The following is a 26,874-nucleotide window of genomic DNA, read 5'->3' as shown; positions in this document are numbered from 1 at the left end:
CTAAAAGGTGATTTGTTTCATTATAAATCATCAAAATCATTGGTGCCAGGCGTGTCAAAGATTAAACATTATTACGTATGTACGGAACTCAGAACTACAGTTTGTGTCTCTCTTGACGTGCAAAGTGACACAAAGCTCTATTAGGTTTTACGCAGACGCTTTATTTTTGTTCGTTTTTCGATCAAGCTCGAAGTTTATTAAGTAATACGACGCCATTTTTATTTAATGTGGATAGATATTTTTTATGTGGATAGATATTTTATTTAAATACACTTCTTTGTTATGGACAATATTAAAAAGTAAACAGAAATAAATGATTAATTTAATTATTAATGATTTTAATTAGTAAATCTCGTGTTGGTCAATAACACATCAATATAAATAAAGTATACATGTAGAAATTAAGTTAAGTTATTTCGTTCGTTCTTTTCAGCCAAATGACGTCCACTGCTGGACAAAGGCCTCCTCCAAAGTTTTCCACAATACACGGTCCTGCGCTGCCCGCATCCAGGCTCTTCCCGCGACCTTTACCAGTTAGGAGTTAGTCAGTTTAAGTTATTTACAAACATTATTTAACGTGACTATAACCACGATGGTTGCGATTACGATTCGTTTTGGAGTAAAGAAATGGCGCTGTAACGCGTTTAAATGTTTTTCAAATTTTCCCCTAGTTTGAAACTCAGTAGGTTAATTTTTAAAATTTTTAAACTGCTGAACCTATTCTAACTGTGGCTGAGTTTTGTTATGTAAATAAAAGGCGGGAGAGTAATGTTTTATGTATCCGAACACCCTGTCCGACGGTGATTGGATTGCGTTCAGATAGTTTGCGTTTTCCTCTCTCGATGGTGACAGTTGATATTGCTCGTGTATTTTTTGGATGGAGACCAGAGGACCTTCTGTAAATGTTAGGCTGTGGCTGGTGTGGCTGCACGGTATTTGTTAATAGGATTGGGATATATCTAATTAAAAATAATATTTCTGGTCTGGTGAGGTAATTTGATCCGAAGATTTACGCCCGTATTCACAAACATTACTAGGAGATCTCGCAGTGCGCGTGGGCGCACGGGTGACCCACGAACCAATCACATAGCTCTATTCAACGCTGTGCGTTCGATTTTCTGCTTCACTTAAGCAAGCATCGTTAATACGGGTGTTGATATCGCTACTTATTCTTAGAGTCAAAATCATAAAAGTCTTTGTTCTACGCTAACTCACACGTAAGTGTACTAATTTAAGGTAGACCCGTAGATACCTACAATGTTAAGCCTTCTTACTCTTACTACTGAGTGGATAATACTGTGGATTAGTATGCTGAAAAGAAGCAGCGTCTAAAACTTTTGTTTTCAGGAAATCAAGTATTTTTTTAGATGTTGTTTCTTGGGATTGCTAGTAAATGGTGTCAAATGCTATTGTGATGACTCTACAATTCCATAACCTAAACATTTTTCAAATGAGCAATTTTTAAAATGAATAAATGCTGAAACGCATATTTCGCCAGCAAAGCCTATCAACTTTCTAATCAGCACGGCCCAACCAAACCCCCGAAGAATCAGTTCGTGCCTGCAAAAACTTACTAAGCCAAACAAAGTTACCAACAAGAACTTCAAAGTTTATCCGTATTCGTTTCGGCAAAATGATTGATATAATTATTGTTTCTCAATGCGCTAATCAGGGTCCCGAGGGACCGAAGTAAAGAAACCGGCGGATAAATCCCCCCACAATGGCGGCCATTACGGCGATTACGTCACGCATATTAAGCTCGCTTTCATCTGGCCGCCTATTGTGCGCGCGCGCCGACTTCCGTGTGCCTTCTACGACGAGAGCGAAAAGCATAACCGCGTAAGTTTTGGAAAATCGTTTTATTTATTTCGTATTTTCGCTATATTGCAAAAGTTGCGACACGATGTAAAATTCAACATCATTTCAGCCGTAGGACGTCCACTACTGGTCCTGCGCCGTCCGCATCCATACACATCCCGCGACCTTCACCACATCGTCGGTCCACCTAGTGTGCCCACACTATGTCTTTATAGTTTTTGACTCTGTTTTGTTGGAGACCTCACTCGACATTTGGGAGAGAACTTCTAAGAATGTATAACAGGAGTATTTTGAATAAAGTAAATGAAAATATTATCGAAAACATAAAATGCAATGTAAAATAACTACACAGAAATATGACTTTAAACCTCTACGAAAACTGTTTTATGTATTTTTTTCACCTCTGAAAGCACAATGGGGTTTCCACTGCTACCCCGGTTACGGTGGAAAATGACGCATCGTTGATTTTGTTATAAAAATATGGGCGAACTTTTTTAACCGGTCTAACGACAAAGCACGAAATTACTGTGCGGAAAAGTGTGCGGTGATGCGATGCTGGATTCTGTATGGAGCTACATATTGAAAAGTACTGAAAATATGAAATAATAGCAGCTAGGCTTGGAACTAAAAATATCTCCAAGCATGTTTTGTTGTAGTTCAATGATAGTCACATACTCGAAAATAATTTATTATTTAGTTAATTGTTATTATTACTAAATGAAACTATTCCATTCGTCAAACATTACCAGGCTTTTTGCGATTTGTGTTTCTGGTAGGTAAGTAAGTAAGTGTAAAGTAAGTGCTCAAAGAAAAATGTATTTCCATCAATTTTTAATCCAGAACAGGTGCTTCTGCCAGAAAACTTAAGAAATGCTTTAAAGAAAGCTTTTAATAAGAATTGTACCTACCTACTTACTTTTCTTTTTTACTTACTTTTCGCAAATCAGCAATTATCGACTTACACCACTAACCGTACCGGCCATCGCTCCCGTTTGTCCGAGTTCTAGACCAAAATGGTTTGTGACTAGTTATTATGTTATTAACATAGAAATTACGACATCTCATTGTGCGTTAGTATCGGTGCGCATGCGCCGCGAGTTATGGGCTTTGCTCGCTTTGTGCGGACCAATAAACGTCATTGGTAATAGTCAACGCACACGATACTTTGCGTCCCCACACCGTAAAGATCCCAAACCCGTCCCCCAAACACGGTCTGAGCCGAGGTCCGAGCCTACCGTGGCGCCCTCAGACCGCGTCCGTAGTCCCCTCGATAGGGCCCACTAAAGTAAGCCCGCCGTAGGCTGGACTTTGCGGTCCAACAACGCGGTGGGCAACACTCTAGTTGGGTTCGCCACTGATTGGGCGGCTTATGCGATCAAGCCGTATCGAGCCTCGAGCATCGCGAAGCGAAGCCCACACTCTTCAAGACACCAGTTCCTTAAAAAAAAACCACAAAGATGCCGTATCGCGCGACGCGGCGTGGCACCGCTGCCGCAACGCATCGTGTGCGTTGGCTCTTATGGGCTTTGCTTGCGCTTTGTGCGGTCCAATAAGCGTCATGGGTAGTTAGTAAGTGTGAATAATCAGTATTTCACAAACAAGTTGGTAATTTTCGTGAGGTACTTTCTAAGTAAGAATTTAGTGTAGCTGCAGTATGAAACAGTAGAGTATTACCTACCTAATAAAAAAATTCAAAAAGTGATAATATTAATGTCGGGTTGTTTCATATACCTACGTTAAAGAGAAGCTGAAGTTCCAAAACTATGTTTTTTTTTAAACAGTGTTTTGTAGTTATCCTACTAGTCCTCACGAATCTAGCAGAGATAATTGAAATCTGTCCAGACTTTCTTGCATAAAACTAACATCTGACCCGACTTGGTTTATGTACAATTTATTAAAGCATGGGACAGATTGTTGAAAAATATTTTATGTAAGACTGTAGCGTGAAACCGTCTAATTTCAATACACTGATCCGTATCGCATGTCTCGTGCTCGCTACACGCTGTAAACTGGCTGCGAAAGACGCCGAGTAGCTCGATGTTTATCGTGCATTATATTTTTTAAAACAAACGAATTCACAATTTTTACGATGTAGGAAGAATTAAAAAAAACATCATCGCGAAATTTTGGTGGACTTTCTGGCCAGAAAATAACTATCACCCATTTACATCTATAACACCAGAAGAGTTTTGTCGATGCGTGCTTTTTTTTAAAGAAAATTACAGACTTTTTACAGGCCAGTAATTTTTTTTTTATTATTTCTCTCGTGTGCAATTTGTGGCTGTTATGACGATTCACTTCTCTTTTGTTTGGAAAACTTCGTCAATATCTGATTTACAGCCAAGACATTATTGCATTCCATGTTGTAAATGACAGACCAATGATGATATGTTTTTTATTATAACTTACACATCAAAATCTACGCTGCCTAGCTTGCGGTCTTTCTTGCGGTGTTTCTTTAATAAAAGAGGAACATCCTTTATTAAAGATTATTTTTATATATCCAACATAGTTTTAATAATGAAACAGATCGCGAGGCGCGGCCTCTCAGGCCGCGCGCGAACATTAGCGCGATTGACAGCAACACGGGCCTTGTTACCGCGGCAGATGCGTATCATACTCCTTTGGGCTACTGTTTTCCGCTAGCGTCTGCGCACTTTTCTAAAATTAGCCGTCAAAACTGCGGGTCTACTCAAAAGCCCGAAATCACTCGACAAAAAAATTATGAAAGACTTGCAACAAATGGATTTACACCGTGTACCAGGCAGTAGAAAGTCATGAATACTATGACAGATAAAAATCTAATCATATTTTTTCAGTCATTTTGTTTTTGTTAACATTGGTCTCAGAGTGCAATTTTGGTCCAAAAAATTTACAACTTTTAAATCTGTTTATAATGTTTGATCCCAAATAGTTATATAAAGAAACTTTGATTATAAAATAACTATAATAAACACTTTTATCATTTACTTAATTATTCTATTCATAAATTGCTTACAAACTGATTTACAGTGATTTTAAATTGGCTTACTAGAGTAGGCCGCGCGTGTATTCGTGTAAAAAAAGAGGCGCGTGTACTGCAGTGTTAAAAATAAGGAACTTTGGTGTAAAGTGATAAGTTTTCTTTAATAAAAGAAGAACATCCAACTTTACGTGGTTATTTCTATCCAACATAGTTTTAATAATGAAACAGATCGCGAGGCGAGGCCTCTCAGGCCGCGCGCGAACATTAGCGCGATTGACAGCAACACGGGCCTTGTTACCGCGGCAGATGCGTATCATACGCCTTTGGGCTACTGTTTTCGTATCACTGATGCAGATTTATAGTTTTTTCTGGAAGAGACAACCTTAAAAATAAGGAACGGTGGTGTAAAATGATAAGTTTTCTTTAATAAAAGAAGAACATCCAACTTCATCAGTCTATTGCTTTTTTGATTGGAAGAAATATAATTTTCCAAAAAAAAGTAAGAACAAATTTTAATGGTAGCACATCAGAGGCATTTTATGTAGAATAAAGAGGCGGAGTTTTACTAGTGCTTGCCAGTGAAGGAACAAATTGCTATAGGATTGTGAAGGATGTTAGTTTTTCATACAATATTGTAAATTTTGAGGGTAAGATGGCAAAATTCGTGGATGCTTTTGTTGAAGAGTACATGCACATTCATTTAGGAATATTCAACACCCAGTTTCACTTTTAGCCTTATATGCTAGAGCACATTTCTTACAGTAGTCTTCTTAACTTTTGTATTGATCATAAAAATCTTGAGACCGCTAATCGGCTTGACTATTGTCCCTTTCACCAATCCACATTCTTCCCATTTCTTAGTTCCATCCCATCCAGTCTCTCGAGATCCGCGACGCGCGGGTGTAAATGGGTGCATAATAAGGTCCCATTCAAAATCACCCGGACACATTCCTCTGTATAATGGGGAGCACACACCGACGTTTGTATGGCCCTGAATAATCGTCTACAATACGATTTGAATAACGCGCGCGGTTTTTTGGTTGGATGTTTACATCTAGTTGCATTCGGTGGGGTTTTGCTTTTTTTGAAGGCTTTTGTATAAGCCGGTAAAGAAAGGGCTCGGTGGCGATGGGACGTGTCCAGCAATGGACAGTCGTGGATGAACATGATGATGAGGTTTTTTATTTGTTTTGTGACTTTTGTCCAACTTTGGGTTTAACATCAACAGTTATTTGTGCAAATAAAACGCATTTATTTTGCTACGCGATTGTTCTTTGTAATAGCTTTAGTTACTCATTTAATGGGATTATAGATCAGATAAACTTTACACACTTACGCTATATTTGCGATATATTTTTAAAATATGGATTAAAAGAAACGTGGATTCTTACTACACCTTTTTATGTTGGTCAAAAGATTCTTATCTCTCTAATGCCACTACTTACCACGCAGTCGTGTGCCTTCAAAATCGTCACAATACAATTAACTGGACAATAAGCAAGTATTACAATGTTATCCAGATCCCAGTTACTTATGAGTGGACAGTATCCTCGATAAATTGTTGGGGAACAAATGAAACCATATTTCAAGATGTTCTCTTTCTTTTCAAAGGTCTGTGTGATCTATGGTTAAGTTATGAGTAGTATACGTTAGCAGTAACAATGAAGAATGAAGAATGCATATTATTGTTACTTTATTTAAGTCTCAATTTTAAGAAAACAATATTTTTGTTCCTTTAGTCTCCAACCAGGATGTTATAGTGGACTGACGACACTATAAGACGATTAAAAATCATAGGTTCAAGACCAAAGTGTGACATACAAAGTGTTACAATAAAATCGGCCTTATTACGGCACGATACCTTAGTTAGACACCAATAAGATAAAATCAGAACCATTACTATCAGAAAAAAATTCTCAAGACTGATAAACTATTTTCAGCACCACGCTTCAACAGTCAAGATCTATGGGATAGTCCCGAAGCTCAAAATGATTCAGTTCAAAGGCGTAATCGTTAGTGTAGAGGTTGCCAGAACAAATTCGGCCTTATTACGGCGCGTCCGATCGCCGATACGATATCGGACACCATCGGCAGATAACATCGGCGCGATTCTCTTCGTTTAGGGCTGATCCGCCTTCGTGATTGGAGCGTTTGGTCAAAGTATTTATCAATGTGGTGGTTTTGTGCACCGTTTTTGCCTAACAAGTACATAACGATCTACTAGCAGCAACAAAAAAACTGCCCAAAAATGTCATAAATATGCAAGCGCACGTATGAGGTCAGTAAGGTTTTGCACATGCAGATAAAATATTATGCTTGCTTGTCTATTCAATTTAAAATATTTTTCAGATGAATAAAATGAAAAAAAAAAACTGAATGGCTAAACTAACAATACAAATACATAATGTATTACACCAATGTGCTTTGTGCATAGTTAATTAAGCATTAACGTGTAAAACACAGCAATTCAGCTGAAATTGCGGTTTAATTGGGAAATGTAAACCTGCACAAGAAAACATGTTTGCATTTGATGTTTGTAAAACAAGCGCGCGGCGCGGGTTGGCTTGCGGGTGTTATTTTTTGGTTTCCATTCCATAGTATGTAAATTTGGAATATTGCAATGGTATTTATTCGGGGAATGACGCTATTGTTATTTTGGGCGTGGTGACAATGCACGTGATAGCTTACTAAATAAATACCGTGTGGATTAATTAACCAGGCGTGAAAACTATTGTATGTGAATAAAAGCTATGTTCGCGGAAAATAGAGGTAGACTTGTTTATCATAATGATATTTGATAGTCTCGCTCAAATTCAAATATATTTTTTGTAGTGTTCGTAACTGTCATGACAGTGTTTGTACCTATCTATGGAAAGAATAACTGAAAATATAAAAAAAACTGAATGTCCTTTTATTGTTTCTCGCTACTCCGGGCGCAAATACCGTTTGATACTGTCTTTAGTTAGCAGTTAGTTTTATTGATGATTGACTGAATGATTTTTCATGTATTTTCCATGACAAGATTTGTAAACAAATAAGGTACTTGATACAAATAAGGCCTACCTAACTTTAAATGTTTATATTTCAATAAATATTAACGCCAATCAACAAAATCAAGGTTAATTAACTTCTTCCATCCTTTAATTTTAGCAATATTACAAAAAATAACACAATTTTTAACTAAATCTATTCAAAATAAGCAAATTACGAAACCACTGATTTTGGCTTTATTAAATCACCTACACGGAATAAGGCCTATGTGATTTAAATGCCTCTAGACCTTAAAATTGTGATTGTATTAAACAAAATGCGGTCTCATAACATTGAACACGTCGATTTGTTTGCGTTATCAAAATTTTACATATCAAGTAAACAGAAATATACTGTACATCTCTAGATAAACTTAAATTCCACTTATTAAGAATTATACATAAATTATAGATAAAATTAAATATTCATAGTAACAAAGTAATGATTCCTTACATATATTATCAAAAAAAATATCAAAAACAAACAATATTATTTTTTTGCATAGGGCTTATTAAAACACCGTGTTCGAATAAGGCCTACACATAAAACCTTTCAAATAAATCAGTTTAGGAACATCATTTAGTCTTGAATTTTTGTAAACAAAATGAGATCAATTTTTTTGTTAGAACCAGGGCATAAAAAGGCTTCTGAATCATCTTTACGAACTCCTACACAATCTTTGTGATACCACCTAAAGCAGTCCTTTATGGTCGCATATCTGCTACTTGGTCTTCGAGATAGGCATGATAATACCAAATTTTATTCTCCTTTCCTTTAGATTTATACATACGGTTTTTTTTTTCTTATTTTTTATTGGTTTTGTATTTTGTTTGTTTTTTTACAGGTTTTGTTATGTTTTTTGACACTGTTTTCTTTTTCTTTTCTGTGTTGTTAGTAACATTCTTATTAAATAAATATTTTGTTACTCTTTGACTCATTTAGTTTAATGAATTTGTCCGTAATCAGGTGTTGACATAAGTATCTAATATGACCTACCATGCTGAAATAAGGCCTAGGCCTTATTAGACATCTCGCTCTTGTTGTCTTTAAAAATTTACAAACAATGCATCTATAGCCAGTAGTACAAATTAAGGTTATTTTTAGCTAGTAAGAGATATTTAGAAACGATTACTAAGAAAAGCTTAATCTAAAACGGCATATTTTTACCAAAAACTTAAGTTGAAATCGCCGGATTTTTATAAGGGAGCACGAAATCACCCACCACCTTAGAAGAACGCGTGCCAATTGGTGCTGGGATCGTGGATCGGGGCGCTTTTGCTCTCTACTGGGTTATAGGGCATATGAGTACGTGTCCTTGAAGTATTATCCCGGTAGGATTTATTTATCTGTGTTTTCTGATGTATAGGCCCTATTAGAACGTAGGCCTTATTTGTATCAAGTACTTTACTTTAGGTAATCTGAACATCATTAATCTGTAAATAAACTAATTTCATTTGTAAAAATATACGAAATGAACGAGGCTCAATCGGGAACGGCCTTATTCCCGCGCACCTGTGAAGTATCGCTTTAATGGGCGTCCGCGCAGCTTCGGATGCCCGCTGATTTATCTTCGTCTCCAAAGCACGCCTTCGTGTTGTATGCTTAATAATGTACGAGTTTATTTTGCATAAACATTGTATGCTCATAATTATTATGCTTTAAAAACGACCTAAATATTATCATTTTATTGCTGGATTAACAAAATTATTATGAAACGATCAAATCTGAAACGCCTTCAGGGGTCGTCATAATTATGTTACTTAGATCTATTCTCTAAACAAGTTCTCAAGTGATAAATAACTTGTATTCGTGTATTCGTACAAGTATTTTATGTAAAGTGACAGCCCGCCAGACTGAATGTCATTTTTGTTGTAGAATAGCCCCCTTTTCATTCACACTTCTGATGAACACTTGATATAGTCTGTATTAAACAATAGTTGAGATTCTTATGCTCTGGAATTATTGGTAGTAAGTAGTTGCCTTTTACAAGATTTTTGACAGCTGTTACAATAACCGCCAATTCCTTAATCTAAATATAACTCAAAGGTGACTGATGGACATAGTGATCTATCAACGCACAGCCCAAACCACTGGACGGATCGGGCTGAAATTTGGCATGCAGGTAGATGTTATGACGTAGGCATCCGCTTCTTAGCGGATTAGGATTTTACGAAATTCCACCCCTAAGGGGGGCAAAACGGTATCCACGCGTACGAAGTCGCGGGCAGCCGCTAGTCTGTCCTAAAACTGAATCAACAGTAGCCCTTTATCTAGCAATTTAATTAATGTCAACAATAACTGAAATCGCATAGGTAGTATTGCGCCAACTCTAGTATTGTCCACTTCTGTTAATTTACAGCTTTGCCCATAATGAGGGTGACGTCACGGGCAAAACAAATGCCGACCGAAAACGGAGGCGATTGCGAACACTCGGCACGGTCAGCAAAATAGTTCTGACCTAATAGGGGAGAGTTCGGTATATTGTACCGCCGGGTAAATTGTACCACCCTCATATTTCGTAAAGTATTTATTGAATGTCTGTAATTGCAACACTCAGCGATACACAACTAAAATCAATTAATATCGGCCTTGTGGTTTTTGCCGTGACAACAAACACGTGTGTTTTATTTTGAAAAGTATTTTTTCATTGTTTTCAAGTAACTTTTGACAATACATGTTTAGTTTGTAATTTTGTTAAATTTAATCACAGGGTGTTTCTAATATATTATTTAGAAGCGTAAATTAGTGTGGATTACAATTATTTGAAACATTTTTCGGTATTTATAAGCTATATTTTTTACCGATTTTTTAAAAGCACTATCACCTAGTCGGCTAAATTGTACCACATCAAGTTGTATGGAACTTTACCAAAGGATTTTGAATTTTTTTTTAGTAAATCATATTTTGAAGTTATAATAGCGTAGTTATGTTTGACTAACAATAAATGAAAGCAAAAGACTGGCAAAGTAGATTAGGTACAAGTGTGCGTTACGATAATTGGAATTACAAAACTTGTACTCAAAATCGTGATAACGTGTAAAACAATATCGATTGTCTATGTTATTAACTACTGTTCCTTTTCGTTTCCTAATTTGTTAAGAATGTATCGTATAATATTTTGCCATAGTTTTTTTATAGGCTTGAAATTTATTGAAATCCAATTTAGTAACCCTGTGGTACAAATTATCGAACCGGTTGGCTAAATTGGACCGAAGCTCTGAACTCGTACTTTGTTGATTTGTGCTAAATATACAACAATCATGTTAATTAATACTTATGAAATAGTAAGTTGAATAATGTATCTTTTATCATATACCATGGACATTAGCAAAAACAAAAGAAAACTATGTGTAAAATGGGATTGAAAAAAACTGGTCCAAATTAGCGGACTCTCCCTTACAATTATTGCCGATTCATAAATCAATAATTTAGTATCCAATGAATAGGGAATATGCATGATTTTTTATCTTATTTTTCTAGCTTTACCATTATGAAAAATGCAATTATAAAAACCTTGATTAGCTTTGTCATTGAAATATCGTGCCGTTACTTGAGACATTCAAGCAACTCGCACGTCCAATATTGCGCCAAAATTATGCATTTTCAATTTTTTAATATATTTTTTTAACTGAAAATGTTACTAAGAATTGCCTACTTATCTTTCTGTAGATAATATCCGTACGGCATGCATTTATCGTACGATATAACAGCTTCACCCATATGCTAAAATCTCGATCATTTGAAACGTTGCCGGCTTTCCAAAGCCACGAAACTACAGCTTCCAATGTCCTTCCATAGTAAGCTGAAAAAATCAAGAGCAACTTTTCTCCACTCAGACCCTGGGGTCTGTAGTTTTTCTGTAGATATGGCCCGTTTTTATTAGACGGTCAATTCTCTCTCTATCTCTATCTTTTGTAGTTTTAGTAAGGATTTTGGACTATTTTTTTTCTCCTGTCTTTGTGTGAGGAAAACTATTGTAGTTTACGACGTATTTAAAAAATAGTAACAAAGGCATGTCTCTGCTGTCCCTCCCAGTTATCAGATGCACAGAAGAAAGCCGAATGCGCTAAACGGTAGTTAGTTAAGCGCAGTTATTATTATTTAGTGCGGCGGCGGGTAAAGGGACGCCCACGCTTCTTATAGCGATGAGGTTAATGTGGATATCCCTATTTTCTATAAATTTTTAGAGCTTGTTTTTTATTTTAAAGAATTGTGTACCTCAATGAACTTGAATCCACGGCCTCCATAATATGGAGGATAAAAAAGATAAAAAAGTAGTTTTTTCCCCGATAAAAAAGTCATCAGGCATATGAAGTCCATATGCCTGATGACAAAAATGCATGACATTGCTTAGGTACCTACCCTGTGGGGTCTGGATAGGTTATGTAGGCTCACGAAGTCAGAAGGACAATCTGCCTAATGACTGGTCTAACCAGTGAGCTACGGAAGTACCTATTTGTAAATCTCTTTCAGATTCTGAACACATTTTGAAGCAAAATAATGGCACAATTATTAAAAGGTCACTCATGCATGTGTCTGTGTATCAAATAAGCTCATTTATTCAAGTTTGTCTGGGCAGAGCGTGTGTTACTTGGATTTTCTCTTTCTCTCATAATTTTCTGACAAACTCTTGAATGGTTTATAACTTCATATTCACCAATCTTTGATCCGCTGGATCGGTAATAGTGGACTTTTTCACTTGCCATCAACGTATTTTATCCCTTAAAAGCTACTGCGACAGTTTTGTATGTATAAAACTCTTTACTTTTAAATAAAACAGCATTCAACCCGACCCCCAGGGCGCTCCGTGATTTCATTACAAGTTAGATGGCAACAAGCGGCTCATTTGTGCAACATGCGGGCTCGCGGGACTTGACAGCATTTAGCTCCAGCTGAAGTTTGCTTTCTAGAGAATATTATATAGGGTGTTTTAAAGTCAATTCTGAAGCTAAAATAGTTTAAAACACATATTTTATAGTTGTTGCAATTCACGAATATGAGTGAACTTTACATATTGTGTGGTGGCTCGCTATTGTTCGTTTTTCAAAAGTTATGACAGACATGTACATCGTCACGTGCATGTACTTACGTACACGTACACACACAAGTTAAACTCACTCGCCTTCGTGAGTTGCAATTTACGAGTATTATCCCTACATCTCTATAAAATACTCATTTCATCACTCAACAGACAGATCATTTACTATTTAAAATTGTCGCTCAGTGGTTGTAACCAGAAAGAAAGATAAAATATCTGATTTGAATTTGTGTAAGAACACATAATTATAGTTAGTTTTGAGGGTTCCATACCCTAAAGGTGCAAGTTTGTACCATCTTAAAAGGACAATTGATATCTTCGCAGAATGTGAAGACGAATTTTTTATCAACTAGGTATAATGAATTAAAACCTATGCGAGATATTCTTTTTTGGCGTTTTAATTGGATTATAATATTAATAATAATAATAAGAAGATCAAACTCTCCAGGTATAAGTCCCTCGATTTAAAGTCCAACTCTCAATGTTAAGTGGTATAAACAAGGAACGCGTACTGGTTGTCCTCCTACCACATCCCTAGCAGCCCAACGCTCTCTCGCACGATACTATCGGCGTACGCGCAACTCGAAATCATCCTTTGTTGGTATTTATTAACAATTGTACTGCTCCGATACGCTCGCGATACTACTACTAATTACCACTGTGATTTATTATACGCGTGACAATGGAATATCGGTTACAATTTTTTGTTTTGTTGTTTTTATTGAATTAAGCTCATTCAACAAGGAAGTTTATTTGTTACATACTCATACAGTCAGCGTCAAATAATTCGTGATCGTGACCCAAAGCAGCCAAAAAGTTCGCAACACGTCTTTGTCACAACGAGGGTTTTCACGAATGAAAAATCCGCCAGATGGCAATACGTAGACGCTAGGTCCAAATGCTGCATGATTGGTTATTTTTGACATGACATTGACAGATATGTCAAAATCCACCAATCACGCAGCAGTCAGACCCCACATCCACGCCCCGCCATCTAGCGGATCTTTCATTCGCGAAAACCCTAATTGAAATAAGGTTGTGTTGTCAACTTTTTGGCCAATTTGGGTGTCACGAAATATTTGACGCTGACTGCACCTACCGAAATGTAGGATAGAAATAAATCTTAAATATCAACGTCTTAAAAAGCTGTATAGTGAGGCATCTTACGAGTAAGCACCTAGTTGTAATAGATAACATTTTAAAAATGTTTAGTTGATGTACTGACTTTCATGGCTTAGCAAATAAAGTAGACTAAAGATTTGTTTTTTTAAAGATGTATCTCGATTATATCGTACGTAAACATGTAAAATGACGGGGTATTTGTTGTAAGATCTCTGTCGCGAATTCGCGTGATCTTTGACTTGAATTTCCCGGAAATTTTCCTGAAAATCAGCGACGTCTTGTGACGTATAGACTGACAATGCGGCTGATTTATTTATAACATTTCTATATTTAAACACGTCTCAAAACCTTTTTATAAGGGTAGCACTGCATTACAAGAAATCGGAAACATGAAACGAAGAAGAAAGGCAATAGTACTCAAATCAAATGATATTACAATGAGCCATTGCTCTAAATGAAATTTCTATTATCATTTACATTACGTGCCAAGTTGTACGAATAAAATTATAATTTAAAAGGCTTGAATAAAGTTGTTCAAAATAAGAAAAAGATCTGCTGAAAAAACCCTTTGCAAAAATGGTTAAAAGCTAGGTTTTCAATTTAATTGTTGTTTGGTTTGCGCGTCATGAGTGATGACGCGCACTCGTAATAAATACACAAAAATTGGCAGTTTTTTTTGCGAACATTGAACTGCAATATAAATCGTTTCATAGTGTGGCTGAAGCCTTAAAATAAAGTTTTCTCTTCGGCGATGTCTTTTTAATTGATTAAAAGACAAACTCCAGGGGAAGCTCGGAGTTAGGAGTTGGAAACGCTTCAGTTATTTACAAAAGCTCCGAACGGTAACTACTGCGGAGTAAACGGGATGAATATTTCAGCTCCTGAAATTGCGGTATCGACTACATCGGTTGTGGAAGAGAATTATCTATTACTAATATTTAAAGCTGAAGAGTTTGTTTGCTTGGACGAGCTAATCTCAGGAACTACTTACCTACTGATCCGATTTGAAAAAATTTTTTGGTGTTCCATAGCCCATGTATTGAGGAAGGCTTTAGGCCTTAAGGCTGTAATAACAAACATCACCCTACAGCCTGTAGGGGCAGTAAAGAAAAATGTTGCAAAAACGGGAAATATTGTTCAAACAATTTTCACGCGTACGAAGTCGCGGGCCCAGCTAGTAGACAGTTAAAGTTAAAACTTGAGTAATATTGAACAAATGGGCTACTTAAGATGATGTACAAAAACAAAAGACTAGGTATAATTTAATATCGTAATAATGATAAAACTTTTACGATAGCTACCTTGAGTAACCTAAATAGTTTCTTGCGCGGCTTCTTCTCAGTACTGGCCCATTTATTGTCCCGAAGCAGTGGTAGGGTTAATACTGGGTGGTTTAAAGTGCTTTTTAAAAGCCTACTTGCAAAAACAAAATGAGTTTTATAATAGTATGTAAATGAGACTTGTAGCTGAAATATTAATATCCCGTTTATCCACTCGAGCTGCAAAAATAGTGATAGAAATGCGACAAAAGTAAAGCTTACAGGAAATTAAATTACCATTTTAATAACTGTTGCGATGCCCCATCACAACTGAATTTTGGGAAAAGGAAAAGCGTGAATCTTGTTTATCCGAAATAAATAAATATCCTTGGACATTTTACACTACGCCTCTAGTCCTATAAATGAGATAATAAATTTTATAACTCTACAATCATGGAATAGTAGCAGAAGGTAATGGGGGCTTTGAAAGTCTAAAATTGGGACTACTTCTAACATTCTAGTAATGTTGGTTGTTACAACCCCTACAATAAATTAGGTTTCTTCTTATAAGAACTCAATTTATTCAAAAAGTTAGCGCTTCTCCCTTCACCGCCTACTCGAAGAACAACCGACATTGACAGAGTCCTTAATTTTTCAAGACAACCTCTGGCAGGTACTCAGAGAATTTGCTAAAAATAATTGTAACTTGTACCGGACTTGTAAAGTAGGGGAAAAGTTTGGGAACCGTCGCGGCTAAAGATAAGCAAACTTTGGGAACTCTTGCCAAGATCAATATCTGGTGTAAGAACGACGTTTAAAATGGTTACCTTTGTCATACTGAACTTTTTTAACCGTTATACATAAGGGAGAGTCCGCTAATTTGGACCAGTTTTTTTCAATCTCATTTTACACATAGTTTTCTTTTGTTTTTGCTAATGTCCATGGTATATAATAAAAGATACATTATTCAACTTACTATTTCATAAGTATTGATTAACATGATTGTTGTATATTTAGCACAAATCAACAAAGTACGAGTTCAGAGCTTCGGTCCAATTTAGCCAACCGGTTCGATAATTTGTACCACAGAGTTACTAAATTGGATTTCAATAAATTTCAAGCCTATAATAAAACTATGGCAAAATATTATACGATACATTCTTAACAAATTAGGAAACGAACAGGAACAGTAGTTAATAACATAGACAATCGATATTGTTTTACACGTTATCACGATTTTGAGTACAAGTTTTGTAATTCCAATTATCCTAAAGTACACTTGTACCTAATCTACTTTGCCAGTCTTTTGCTTTCATTTATTGTTAGTCAAACATAACTACGCTATTATAACTTCAAAATATGATTAACAAAAAAAATTTCAAAATCCTTTGGTAAAGTTCCATACAACTTGATGTGGTACAATTTAGCCGACTAGGTGATAGTGCTTTTAAAAAATCGGTAAAAAATATAGCTTATAAATACCGAAAAATGTTTCAAATAATTGTGATCCACACTAATTTACGCTTCTAAATAATATATTAGAAACACCCTGTGATTAAATTTAACAAAATTACAAACTAAACATGTATTATCAAAAGTTACTTGAAAACAATGAAAAAATACTTTTCAAAATAAAACACGCGTGTTTGTTGTCACGGCAATAACCACATGGCCGATATTAATTGATTTTAGTTGTGTATCGCTGAGTGTTGCAATTACAAACATTCAATAAATACTTTACGAAATATGAGGGTGGTACAATTTACCCGGCGGTACAATATACCGAACTCTCCCCTACATAGCTTAAGCAGTAAAATTCAAAATCTTAGGCTGAGTTGCACCACCTAAATTTTGCGGAAACTAACGTTAACTGGTGCTTTTTGTATGGAGTTTGACAGATTTTTGACGTTTGTCTTAGTTAAAGTAAGATGGTGCAACTCAGCCTTATATTAATAAGCAATTAACATTGCCGTCATATTCGTGGTGCCATATGTATCGTACCAAAAAGAAAGATAATTTAATAGTTATATTAAACGGGCATGGTTAACGCAACATTATTTCTTTCAATTATCTCATTATTTCTTCAAAGTACCTTCTTACTCATATTCCGAAATTTTGAATGTGATCAATACCATCTGGCCTACCAAAAAATACCTGGGGAGGTTTTTGAAATCTAGTCAACACAACGTTGTTTTTAAAAAACCAGTAGACCTAAAAAGAAAAGTCTTAAACAAGGTTAGGTTCGTATCCCGGTGTCGTCATAAAAACGGAATCCATCACTTTTTCCAGCGCTGCAGTGGAGTCGTGCAATTTGCCTTTACAACCGGTGATATTATTTACCGGTAAGCCTATTTTACCGGTACCGGTCGATTTCGATGCTCCATTTGCTAAGCCACAATCGAAGTTGGTTCAGAAAGCTTGTTGACCAAAAGGTATTCTAAAAACAGATCTGTCAGAACTCTAGTTAAAATCTGTCACTGAAGGAAATTGGTTGTTGGGGTTGTTGTTGCTTTAATTAATTTGCAGTTAAAAGTAATTTTGTACTACATTGTGCATTGTGGAAGTACAATTCATGTACAAAACAATGCCCCAGCTGTCTAAGGGTTAAAATGTGACTCTCACATTAATGTTATATGGAAAAAAATACCTAAGTTGTGTGTGAAGTTACTAATGGATCTCCTCTGCAATTCTCACAGCTGCAAAAAATATTTTACAGTTAGATTGTAAAATACGATTTTGTGTTTCTAAAGAAGTTATATCATGGACTTAATGCCTGGTAACTACCCAATTCTATGATAACAAACCCTCTTACTTCCGTTTCGGAAAGCCAGTTGAGCCTACCATATTTGCTTCAACTGTGTCATGGCGGAAATCGACTTCGCCTAGTAATATTCGCCTCGATTCGCCCGCGGCGTCCAAGCCGTAAAAGTTTAGTCAGAAAACGCGATAAATTGTTGCAAGTTCGAGCATGCGAGATATCGTGCTGAGGCCTTTGATTGATAAGCCCTGGACTAAGGCTGGGTTGCACCATCTTACTTTAACAAACGTCAAAAATCTGTCAAACTTCATACAAAAGCACCGGATATCGTCATAGTTACCGTTAACGTTAGGTGGTGCAACTCAGCCTAAGAGCGAGTGAACGCCAGACAGAACAGACCACCTTGACCGTTCCAACTCCTTGCCAGACAATCTTTTTAAAGTAGCTGTCAAAGCCACGATGACCCAAGCTTCATGATGCACCAACATTTTTACCTACCTATGACCGTTTCAACTCCAGACAATAATTTTAGGATAGCTGCCAAAGCCACGATGACCCAAGCGTCATGATGCACTGACGTTCTTATCTATGTTGGGAGCATGCGCTGACAAACTTTCAGCTTTTATAAAATGACGTAGGTCTGGCCTGGCGTTCATTAGCTCTCAATCTAGTATAAATTTGCAGTTTTGATAACATCCTACTAATATTATAAATGTTTTGTGAGGACGGATTTTTACTCTTTCACGAAAAAATTACTTTAGGGATTTTGTTGAACCTTCACATTGTTATTGTTTATATCTAATCAAATTACCTAGCTATAGGCTTTATATCTGACGATCTGTTACAAGCTGCATTTTACGCTGGCGACTTTACGGCCAAAGTTAATATTTGATAATAGTATAAAATCACCTTATGATCGTAAAAGCATAATTTCAAGACATCAAAAATAACTTGTCAAATGATCATCAATCAATTTTTAATTACTTTCCTATATATTTATGAGTTCCTATCTCGGAAAATATCTAAGTAAGATGAGAGACGCAATTTTCTGCAATAATATACCTTTGGTCATATGATTTATGATTGACAAGTTAATGCGTGAAGCTTTATAAACTTATTTTGTTTCTATTCTTAGTAAAAATAAATTAACGTGTTTAATAACCCTCTCATTATTTTATCCATTTAAAATATTAATCATCCGATAAACTCAATTGGATCGTTCTTTGAATGTCAATTTATAGAAAATAGAGGCTTCTAAACATACGTTTACGTACAAAAATAGCGTGGCACTTTCGCCAGTTTTCCAGTACAGCATTAAAAAACCACTCCAACTTAGCACCCTATCCTTGCTGGTAGGCTTAACAGCATCCAATGTTAATTCCACTTAAAGTTGTTAAGTGCCAGTAAACCGTGGATGTATTTTTCCTTTCTCGACTAAAACGTTTCGGGGTCCCGCCACACCTGAGCTCGGTTAAGCTGCGCTGTGTATTTTGTGTTTAAAACTGACACCCATATTACCAAACGATGCTTGCTTAAGTGAAGCAGCAAATCGAACGCACAGCGTTTTATAGAGCTCTGTGATTGGTTCGTGTGTCACCCTTTGCGTCCACGCGCACTATGAGACCTCATAGTAAATTTGTGAATACGGGCGTTAGTCTTTACTGCAAAACGACGGCTCTCTCTATTTCACCACAGACAAGAGAGAATTTGATCTCTGACATTGACACTCCTCATGGAGTAGGTACACTCTTCATAAAACAGATAAGTTAAAAACAAAATCTGTAAAATACACAGACGGTTTAAACCAGGGTTGCCAGCATTATTAATGTCAGCCCCAGCGTAAGGAGCCTGGACTATATGGCGGAGCCGTTACCCACTCAAGTTCATGGCTGCGCGCCTCAATTTAGTCAGTTATATTGCTCTCGCACCTGCTAGGTTTTAGTGTTAGGATGGACTATGCCTTTTTGAGGCTAGAACGAAACGAAAATAGGAATTTCCCTATGTTTCGCTAGATTTAACTGGAAAATTAAGAAGGATTACTTAGTTAAAATGTAAATGAAAAAGTATCTCTATGTTTGTCTATTACGTTTACACGTCTAAACCGTGAAACCATATTTTGATAACAATTGCAACTAGCCTTCTGGGCATTTTCTCTCAAAATAGCGACCGCAAACACAGCTGTGTCGTCGTTTTTATTCTTAGTTTTTTTTTATATCTCTATAACGTTATAGCCCCTTTTAATATATCCACAAAGTCCTAGCACGTTTAACGTAGAATAGTAAGAGAATCCTCATCATTTTGTTCTAGGATGAACCAGCATCCTCCGGCGACAGCGGCGACGAAAGCGGCAGCGAGCCTGAGTCGCCGAGTGAGAAGCGGGCGCAGGCACAGAGCCTCAGGGCCGAGTGGCTGGAGCAGACTGAGAGAGAACCTGCCGCCAGGTGAGATAGAACTTATTTGAGCAAGATACCTTAGGAGACGGTAGAGAAGAAACCGAAAGTGAAATTGTGTCACTCAGCAAACAATTGCTGCAGGAGTGGGAGGCTCGAGCGTCGGATTGAAAACTGGTAAGGCAGATTACGCTGTGATTGCTTATTGCAGGCACAGAGCCTCAGGGCCGAGCGGCTGGAGCAGACTGAGAGAGAACCTGCCGCCAGGTGAGACAGTGATAGCTTATTTGAGCAGGGCAGGGCAGACCAATTTTGACCAATGTGTGTTGCCAGTGATGGTATACGGATCTGAGACGTTGTCGCTTACTATGGGCCTCAGAGTAGTACTAAGAAGGCGAAGGCGACGATGGAGCGAGCTATGCTCGGAGTTTCCCTGCGTGATCGAATCAGAAAAGAGGAGATCCGCAGGAGAACCAAAGTAACCGACATANCAAAAACAGATCTTTCAAAACTCTACTTAAAATCTGTCACTGAAGGAAATTGGTTGTTGGGGTTGTTGTTGCTTTAATTAATTCGCAGTTGAAAGTAATTTTGTACTACATTATGTATTGTGGAAGTACAATTCATGTAATTAATAAAACCAATGCCCCCGCTGTCTAAGAGTTAAAATGCGACTCTCACATTAATGTTATATGAAAAAAAATACCTAAGTTGTGTGTGAAGTTACTAATAGATCTCTTCTGCAATTCTCACAGCTGCAAAAAGTATTTTAGAGTTATATTGAGAACTAATTGGTTTATCACGGCTACGATTTTGTGTTTCGAAAGAAGTTATATCTTGGACTTAATGACTGTCTCTTACTTCCGTTTCGGAAAGCCAGTTGGGCCCACTATACCTGCATCAATTGTGTCATGGCGGAAATCGACTTCGCCTAGTAATATTCGCCTCGATTCGCCCGCGGCGTCCAAGCCGTAAAAGTTTAGCCAGAAAACGCGATAAATTGTTGCAAGTTCGAGCATGCGAGATATCGTGCTGAGGCCTTTGATTGATAAGCCCTATAGACTAAGGCTGGGTTGCACCATCTTACTTTAACAAACGTCATAAATCTGTCAAACTTCATACAAAAGCACCGGATTTTGTCATAGTTACCGTTAAAGTTAGGTGGTGCAACTGAGCCTAAGAGCTAGTGAACGCCAGACAGAACAGACCACCGTTGACCGTTCCAACTACTTGCCAGACAATCTTTTTAGAGTAGCTGTCAAAGCCACGATGACCCAAGCTTCATGATGCACCAACATTTTTACCTACCTATGACCGTTTCAACTCCAGATAATAATTTTAGGATAGCTGCCAAAGCCACGATGACCCAAGCGTCATGATGCACTGACGTTCTTACCTGTGTTGGGAGCATGCGCTGACAAACTTTCAGCTTTTATAAAATGACGTATAAAAGGACGTACCTTAGGGATTTTGTTGAAACTTCACATTGTTATTGTTTATATCTAATCAAATTACCTAGCTTTTAGGCTTTATATCTGACAATCTGTTACAAGCTGAATTTTACGCTGGCGACTTTACGGCCAAAGTTAATATTTGATAATAGTATGAAATCACCTTATAATCGTAAAAGCATAATTTCAAGACATCAAAAATAACTTGTCAAATGATCATCAATCAGTTTTTAATTACTTTCCTATATATTTATGAGTTCCTATCTCGGAAAATATCTAAGTGAGATGAGAGACGCAATTTTCTGCAATAATATACCTTTGGTCATATGATTTATGATTGACAAGTTAATGCGTGAAGTTTTATAAACTTATTTTGTTTCTATTCTTAGTAAAAATAAATTAACGCGTTTAATAACCCTCTCATTCATCAATTTAAAATATTAATCAGTTGATAAACTCAATGAGGGTTTTCGCGTATGAAAGATCCGCTAGATGGCGAGACGTGGATGTGGGGTCTGACTGCTGCGTGATTGGTGGATTTTGACATATCTGTCAATGTCATGTCAAAAATAACCAATCATGCAGGACCTCGCGTCTACGTATTGCCATCTGGCGGATTTTTCATACGCGAAAACCCTCATTGGATTCTTTGAATATCAATTCACAGGAAATAGAGACTTCTAAACATACGTTTACGTACAAAAATAGCGTGGCACTTTCACCAGTTTTCCAGTACAGCATTAAAAAACCACTCCAACTTAGCACCCTATCCTTGCTGGTAGGCTTAACAGCATCCAGTGTTAATTCCACTTAAAGTTGTTAAGTGCCAGTAAACCGTGGATGTATTTTTCCTTTCTCGACTAAAACGTTTCGGGGCTCACGCCACACCTGAGCTCGGTAAAGCTGCGCTGTATATTTTGTGTTTAAAACTAACGTCCGTATACACAAACGATACTTGCTTACGTGAAGCAGCAACGCTATGCGAAGTGGAACGCACAGCGTTGTTTAGAGCTTTGATTGGTTTGCACTCACTCAAGTATTGTCTATGAATAGGTTTTTGGGACCCTGTGCGTCCACGCGTATGTCATGTACTGTGAGACCTCATAGTTATGTTTGTGAATACGGGTTATAATAAGGCTCGAACAAACTTCATCTACTTACAACTGTGATTGGACTTTCATTAAACTGACCAATCACTTTCTCAACATATTTTTGTCTTTGGTTCTATCATTATAATATGTGAATTCAGAACAAAAACTTTACTGGTATTTTACTTTTGTTATGAAAAGTTATGATGAGCTACTAAGCTCGCACTTCTTTGTAACCGGAAGACGTAGTGTGGGCAGACCCCCCTCTAGGTGGACCGACGATCTGGTGAAGGTCGCGGGAGTTGCCTGAATGGGGGCGGCTCAGGACCGTTCATTGTGGAAAACCTTGGGGGAGGCCTTTGTCCAGCAGTGGACGTCATTTGGCTGAAACGAACTAAAGATAGAGTTATGTTAGAAACAAAGTCTGTAAAATACACATACGGTTTAAACCAGGGTTGCCAGCATTATTAATGTCAGCCCCAGCGTAAGGAGCCTGGACTATATGGTTACCCGTTACCCACTCAAGTTCATGGCTGCGCGCCTCAATTTAGTCAGTTATATTGCTCTCGCACCTGCTAGGTTTTAGCTATGCGCTAGCTAGAGCAAACTGGGCCTTTTAAGCTAAGAAAAACGAAAATAGCAATTTCACATAGAGGGTTTCACTAGATTTCACGGAACATTAAGAAGGTTTATTTGGTTATTCTATTTGTATCTGTTTTCCCGGCCCGATTCGACCAAACTTTTATCCGCGAATAACTCCTGGTATAACTGACACATTGACAGTTTCAGTATAAGAAATATGTTAAAACTGACGATTTATTCTGAAATTAATATTTACTCTTGTTTGGTCGAATCCACCCTAAACCCCGAAACCATATTTTAATAACAATTGTAATGTGGCTAACATTCTGGGCATTTTACCTCAAAATATCGACCACAAACACAGCTGTCTTGTCGTTTTTACTCATAGTTTTTTTCATCTTTACAACGTCATAGCACGTTTTAATAGAACCCTCATCATTTTGTTCTAGGATGAGCCAGCATCCTCGGGCGACAGCGGCGACGAGAGCGGCAGCGAGCCTGAGTCGCCGAGTGAGAAGCGGGCGCAGGCACAGAGCCTCAGGGCCGAGTGGCTGGAGCAGACTGAGAGAGAACCTGCCGCCAGGTGAGACAGAACTTATTTGACCTGTAGGCCTAAGTTGCGCGCCGTGATAAGCGGTTATCACGCCATTTTATCGATTTTGCCCATACATTTTGACGTCGATAAAAGTTATCACGGCGCGCATCTTAGGCCTACAGGATACCTTAGGAGACGGTAGAGAAGAAACCGAAAGTGAAATTGTGTCACTCAGCAAACAATTGATGCAGGAGTGGGAGGCTCAAGCGTCGGATTGAAAACTGGTAAGGCAGTTTACGCTGTGATTGCAGTACCTTCCTTATGTAGATGCCTTCAAGCAGCGAGCCTGAGTCGCCGAGTGAGAAGCGGGCGCAGGCACAGCACAGAGCCTCAGGGCCGAGTGGCTGGAGCAGACTGAGAGAGAACCGGTGGCACCAGGTGAGACAGAACTTATTTGAGCAGGATACCTTAGGAGACGGTAGAGAGTTCTAAAGTGAAATTACTTAGTTAAATCAGCTGTGTGTGTTAAAAAAGACGGTGGCGAAAAGTCGGACAGTGAAGCTGTGTCACTTGGCAGAGAATTGCTGTAAGATTTAATCTCAAACGGATGCTGAAAGGGAACCGGCCCACGTATGAGGCAAGGGTAGGTAGTTAATTTGTGCAGCTGCTTACCTTATGAGACGGTGGCATACAATCCTTCCTTGGAACTGTGTCACTCAGCAAATAATTGCTGTAAATATTCAACCCCAACTAGTCAGAGGCTCACACAGTATAGAAAAACAGGCACCAGGCAAAGCATTTGACTCTATGAAGACTAATCCATAATATTGCTAATTTTGTTTCAGGGACGTATCTGAACCTCACGCGTCCACATCCTCCACCACCCAAGAAGCTGATAGCAGTAAATCAAGCCAGCCATCTTTACCAAAACTCATGCCCAAGATTGACCTCCCTGGCGGTGCTATGCTCTACCACACGGGGGTTCTAGCTGGACTGGACGGACTCGGCAATAACATGGGAAATATTGGCAACATCGGGAACATTGGCAACATTGGACTTGGGAATTTAGCAATGGGATATCCACATAGCTTTATACTGGGACTAGCAAATCAAGGACAGGAAGGTGGTAAGTCTTGTTTGCTATACTCTACTTCATAGATCAATTTTTCAATCTATGTATATTCATAAACATTACTATGAGGTCTCACAGTGTGCGTGGTTGCACACGAACCAATCACAGAGCTCTATTCAAATGAATGCGTTCGATTTGCTGCTTCACTTGTGAATACGGGCATGATTGTTTTTGCTGCATTTTTTAATTAAGAAAAGAAACATAAAAACTCCTAGAGTTTAGGTCTTTTTGTGGTGTCATAATCTAGGTCCTAGACTAAAATGATANTAATTTTTATCCTTTACAGCATCATCATCAACCCAGCCGCAGTTTATTACCATACCGCTGTCAATGGCGATGGCCAACCCGACCGCCTCCACGTCCAATGGGTGTCCAGTCGGCGCCTCTAGTGACGACAGCAGCGAGCTACAGGACCTCAGCACTGGGAGGAAGTGACATGGGCTCCAAAGGAGGTTTGTATTGAACAAACTCAGCTACTGTTCAACGTTTTCCCAACGCCTAAATGAATGTTCGGTCGGAGCATTCAAGGATGACAGTAACGTGTTACGTGTGCAGCACTGAGAGATACTGATATACCAATCAAGCCATTATTACCTTCTTACCACCCTAGCACCCTCCTAACTCCTAAAAGTCAGAAGTTTGATTCAGAAGACAGTACTCAATACTCAATCGTTTATTGCATAACCACATTAGCACATTCACATTAGGTCTTACAATTTAGGCAGTTATACAATGTGGACCCAGTTAGGGCACAGCAACTTTAAGAAGGAGACAGAACGACGATCTTAATAGTTTCAAAATAAATTAATGTACAAATTGAGTTTGGTGGAAATGTCATTATTAAACGACAGGGTAAATTGACGCGTTTTGGGAGGCGTATGTCCAGCAGTAGACAGTCGACAAGCCGATGATGATGAAGGAGTATTTTATATCAACTCCTCCCTATGGAAAACCCAACTGCTAATGTCTAGCTCATTACATATTTGGAGGAAGTTTTTCATACAATAAAGAACACATTACAAGAGAAAATGCAAACTTGTAACAACTTTTAGGGCTTAACGTAATTCGATAATTTTCACTAATTTGTTTTTCTTTGATTTCAGCTACCACGGACGGCGTATCGCTTAAATATATTATAGGAACCAAGTTACTGAAAATTTGCTTACCAAAGTTAATATTTGGACTTGATATTACTGTATAATGTTTATAAATAAATTGTTGTTAATCATCAACTAGTTAATTTGTGCAAATGATATACTCTGTAACATAATTATGTATTGCATAGTACAATAATTGCTTCGTTAAAATCACCATGCTTGACGAAATCAGAATATTACAATTATACGACATTTTATTTCAAATCTTTTTAATCTAGATGGTGCTATTCCTTGAAAAACTCAAAAGAATTATTTTAATTTACCTTTGTTTCAATTCTTCATTTTTCATTGGGTAACAAATAGGTACAAACTTTTTCTGTACATAACTACCAAGCATATTTTTTGTTTCTTCAGGTACTGAATCAAGTAAGAAAATATACCTTTAATAATACACATTGAGATAAATGTTATTTATTTATGTAGTATTATTAACCTGTTCTATGAACTAAACGTAAAAAATTCCACCTAGGAATCGAACCCACTAAAATAATCTATCCATCGCTACACAAATCACTGGCCATTGTAACAGAAAACTAAACTATTATTAAC

General features: G+C 37.5%; 1 protein-coding gene across 1 annotated transcript; it reads left to right on the top strand.

Moving 5' to 3' along the window:
- The first annotated feature begins 877 nt into the window (after nucleotides 1-877).
- LOC114361771 (uncharacterized) lies at nucleotides 878-26,492 on the top strand. Its single transcript, XM_028316936.1, has 8 exons — nucleotides 878-932; nucleotides 1,673-1,839; nucleotides 20,298-20,431; nucleotides 20,592-20,712; nucleotides 23,951-24,084; nucleotides 24,882-25,162; nucleotides 25,455-25,620; nucleotides 26,272-26,492. Exons 1-7 carry the CDS (start codon nucleotides 878-880, stop codon nucleotides 25,601-25,603), a joined length of 1,041 nt encoding a protein of 346 aa, XP_028172737.1. The 3' UTR covers nucleotides 25,604-25,620; nucleotides 26,272-26,492.
- Nucleotides 26,493-26,874: the final 382 nt, after the last annotated feature.

This window comes from Ostrinia furnacalis, unplaced genomic scaffold (assembly GCF_004193835.3).
Source record: "Ostrinia furnacalis isolate ACB-3 unplaced genomic scaffold, ASM419383v2 OfSCF5991, whole genome shotgun sequence".
Lineage (NCBI taxonomy): Eukaryota > Metazoa > Arthropoda > Insecta > Lepidoptera > Crambidae > Ostrinia > Ostrinia furnacalis.
This window is presented reverse-complemented; position numbering and strand designations above follow the sequence as displayed.

Coding starts and splice junctions, on each gene's coding strand:
- LOC114361771 (XM_028316936.1), top strand. CDS start 878: ATGGAGACCAGAGGACCTTCTGTAAATGTTAGGCTGTGGCTGGTGTGG. Junction 933..1,672: donor GTGGCTGGTGTGGCTGCACG/GTATTTGTTAAT, acceptor TGCGCTAATCAG/GGTCCCGAGGGACCGAAGTA. Junction 25,163..25,454: donor AAATCAAGGACAGGAAGGTG/GTAAGTCTTGTT, acceptor TATCCTTTACAG/CATCATCATCAACCCAGCCG.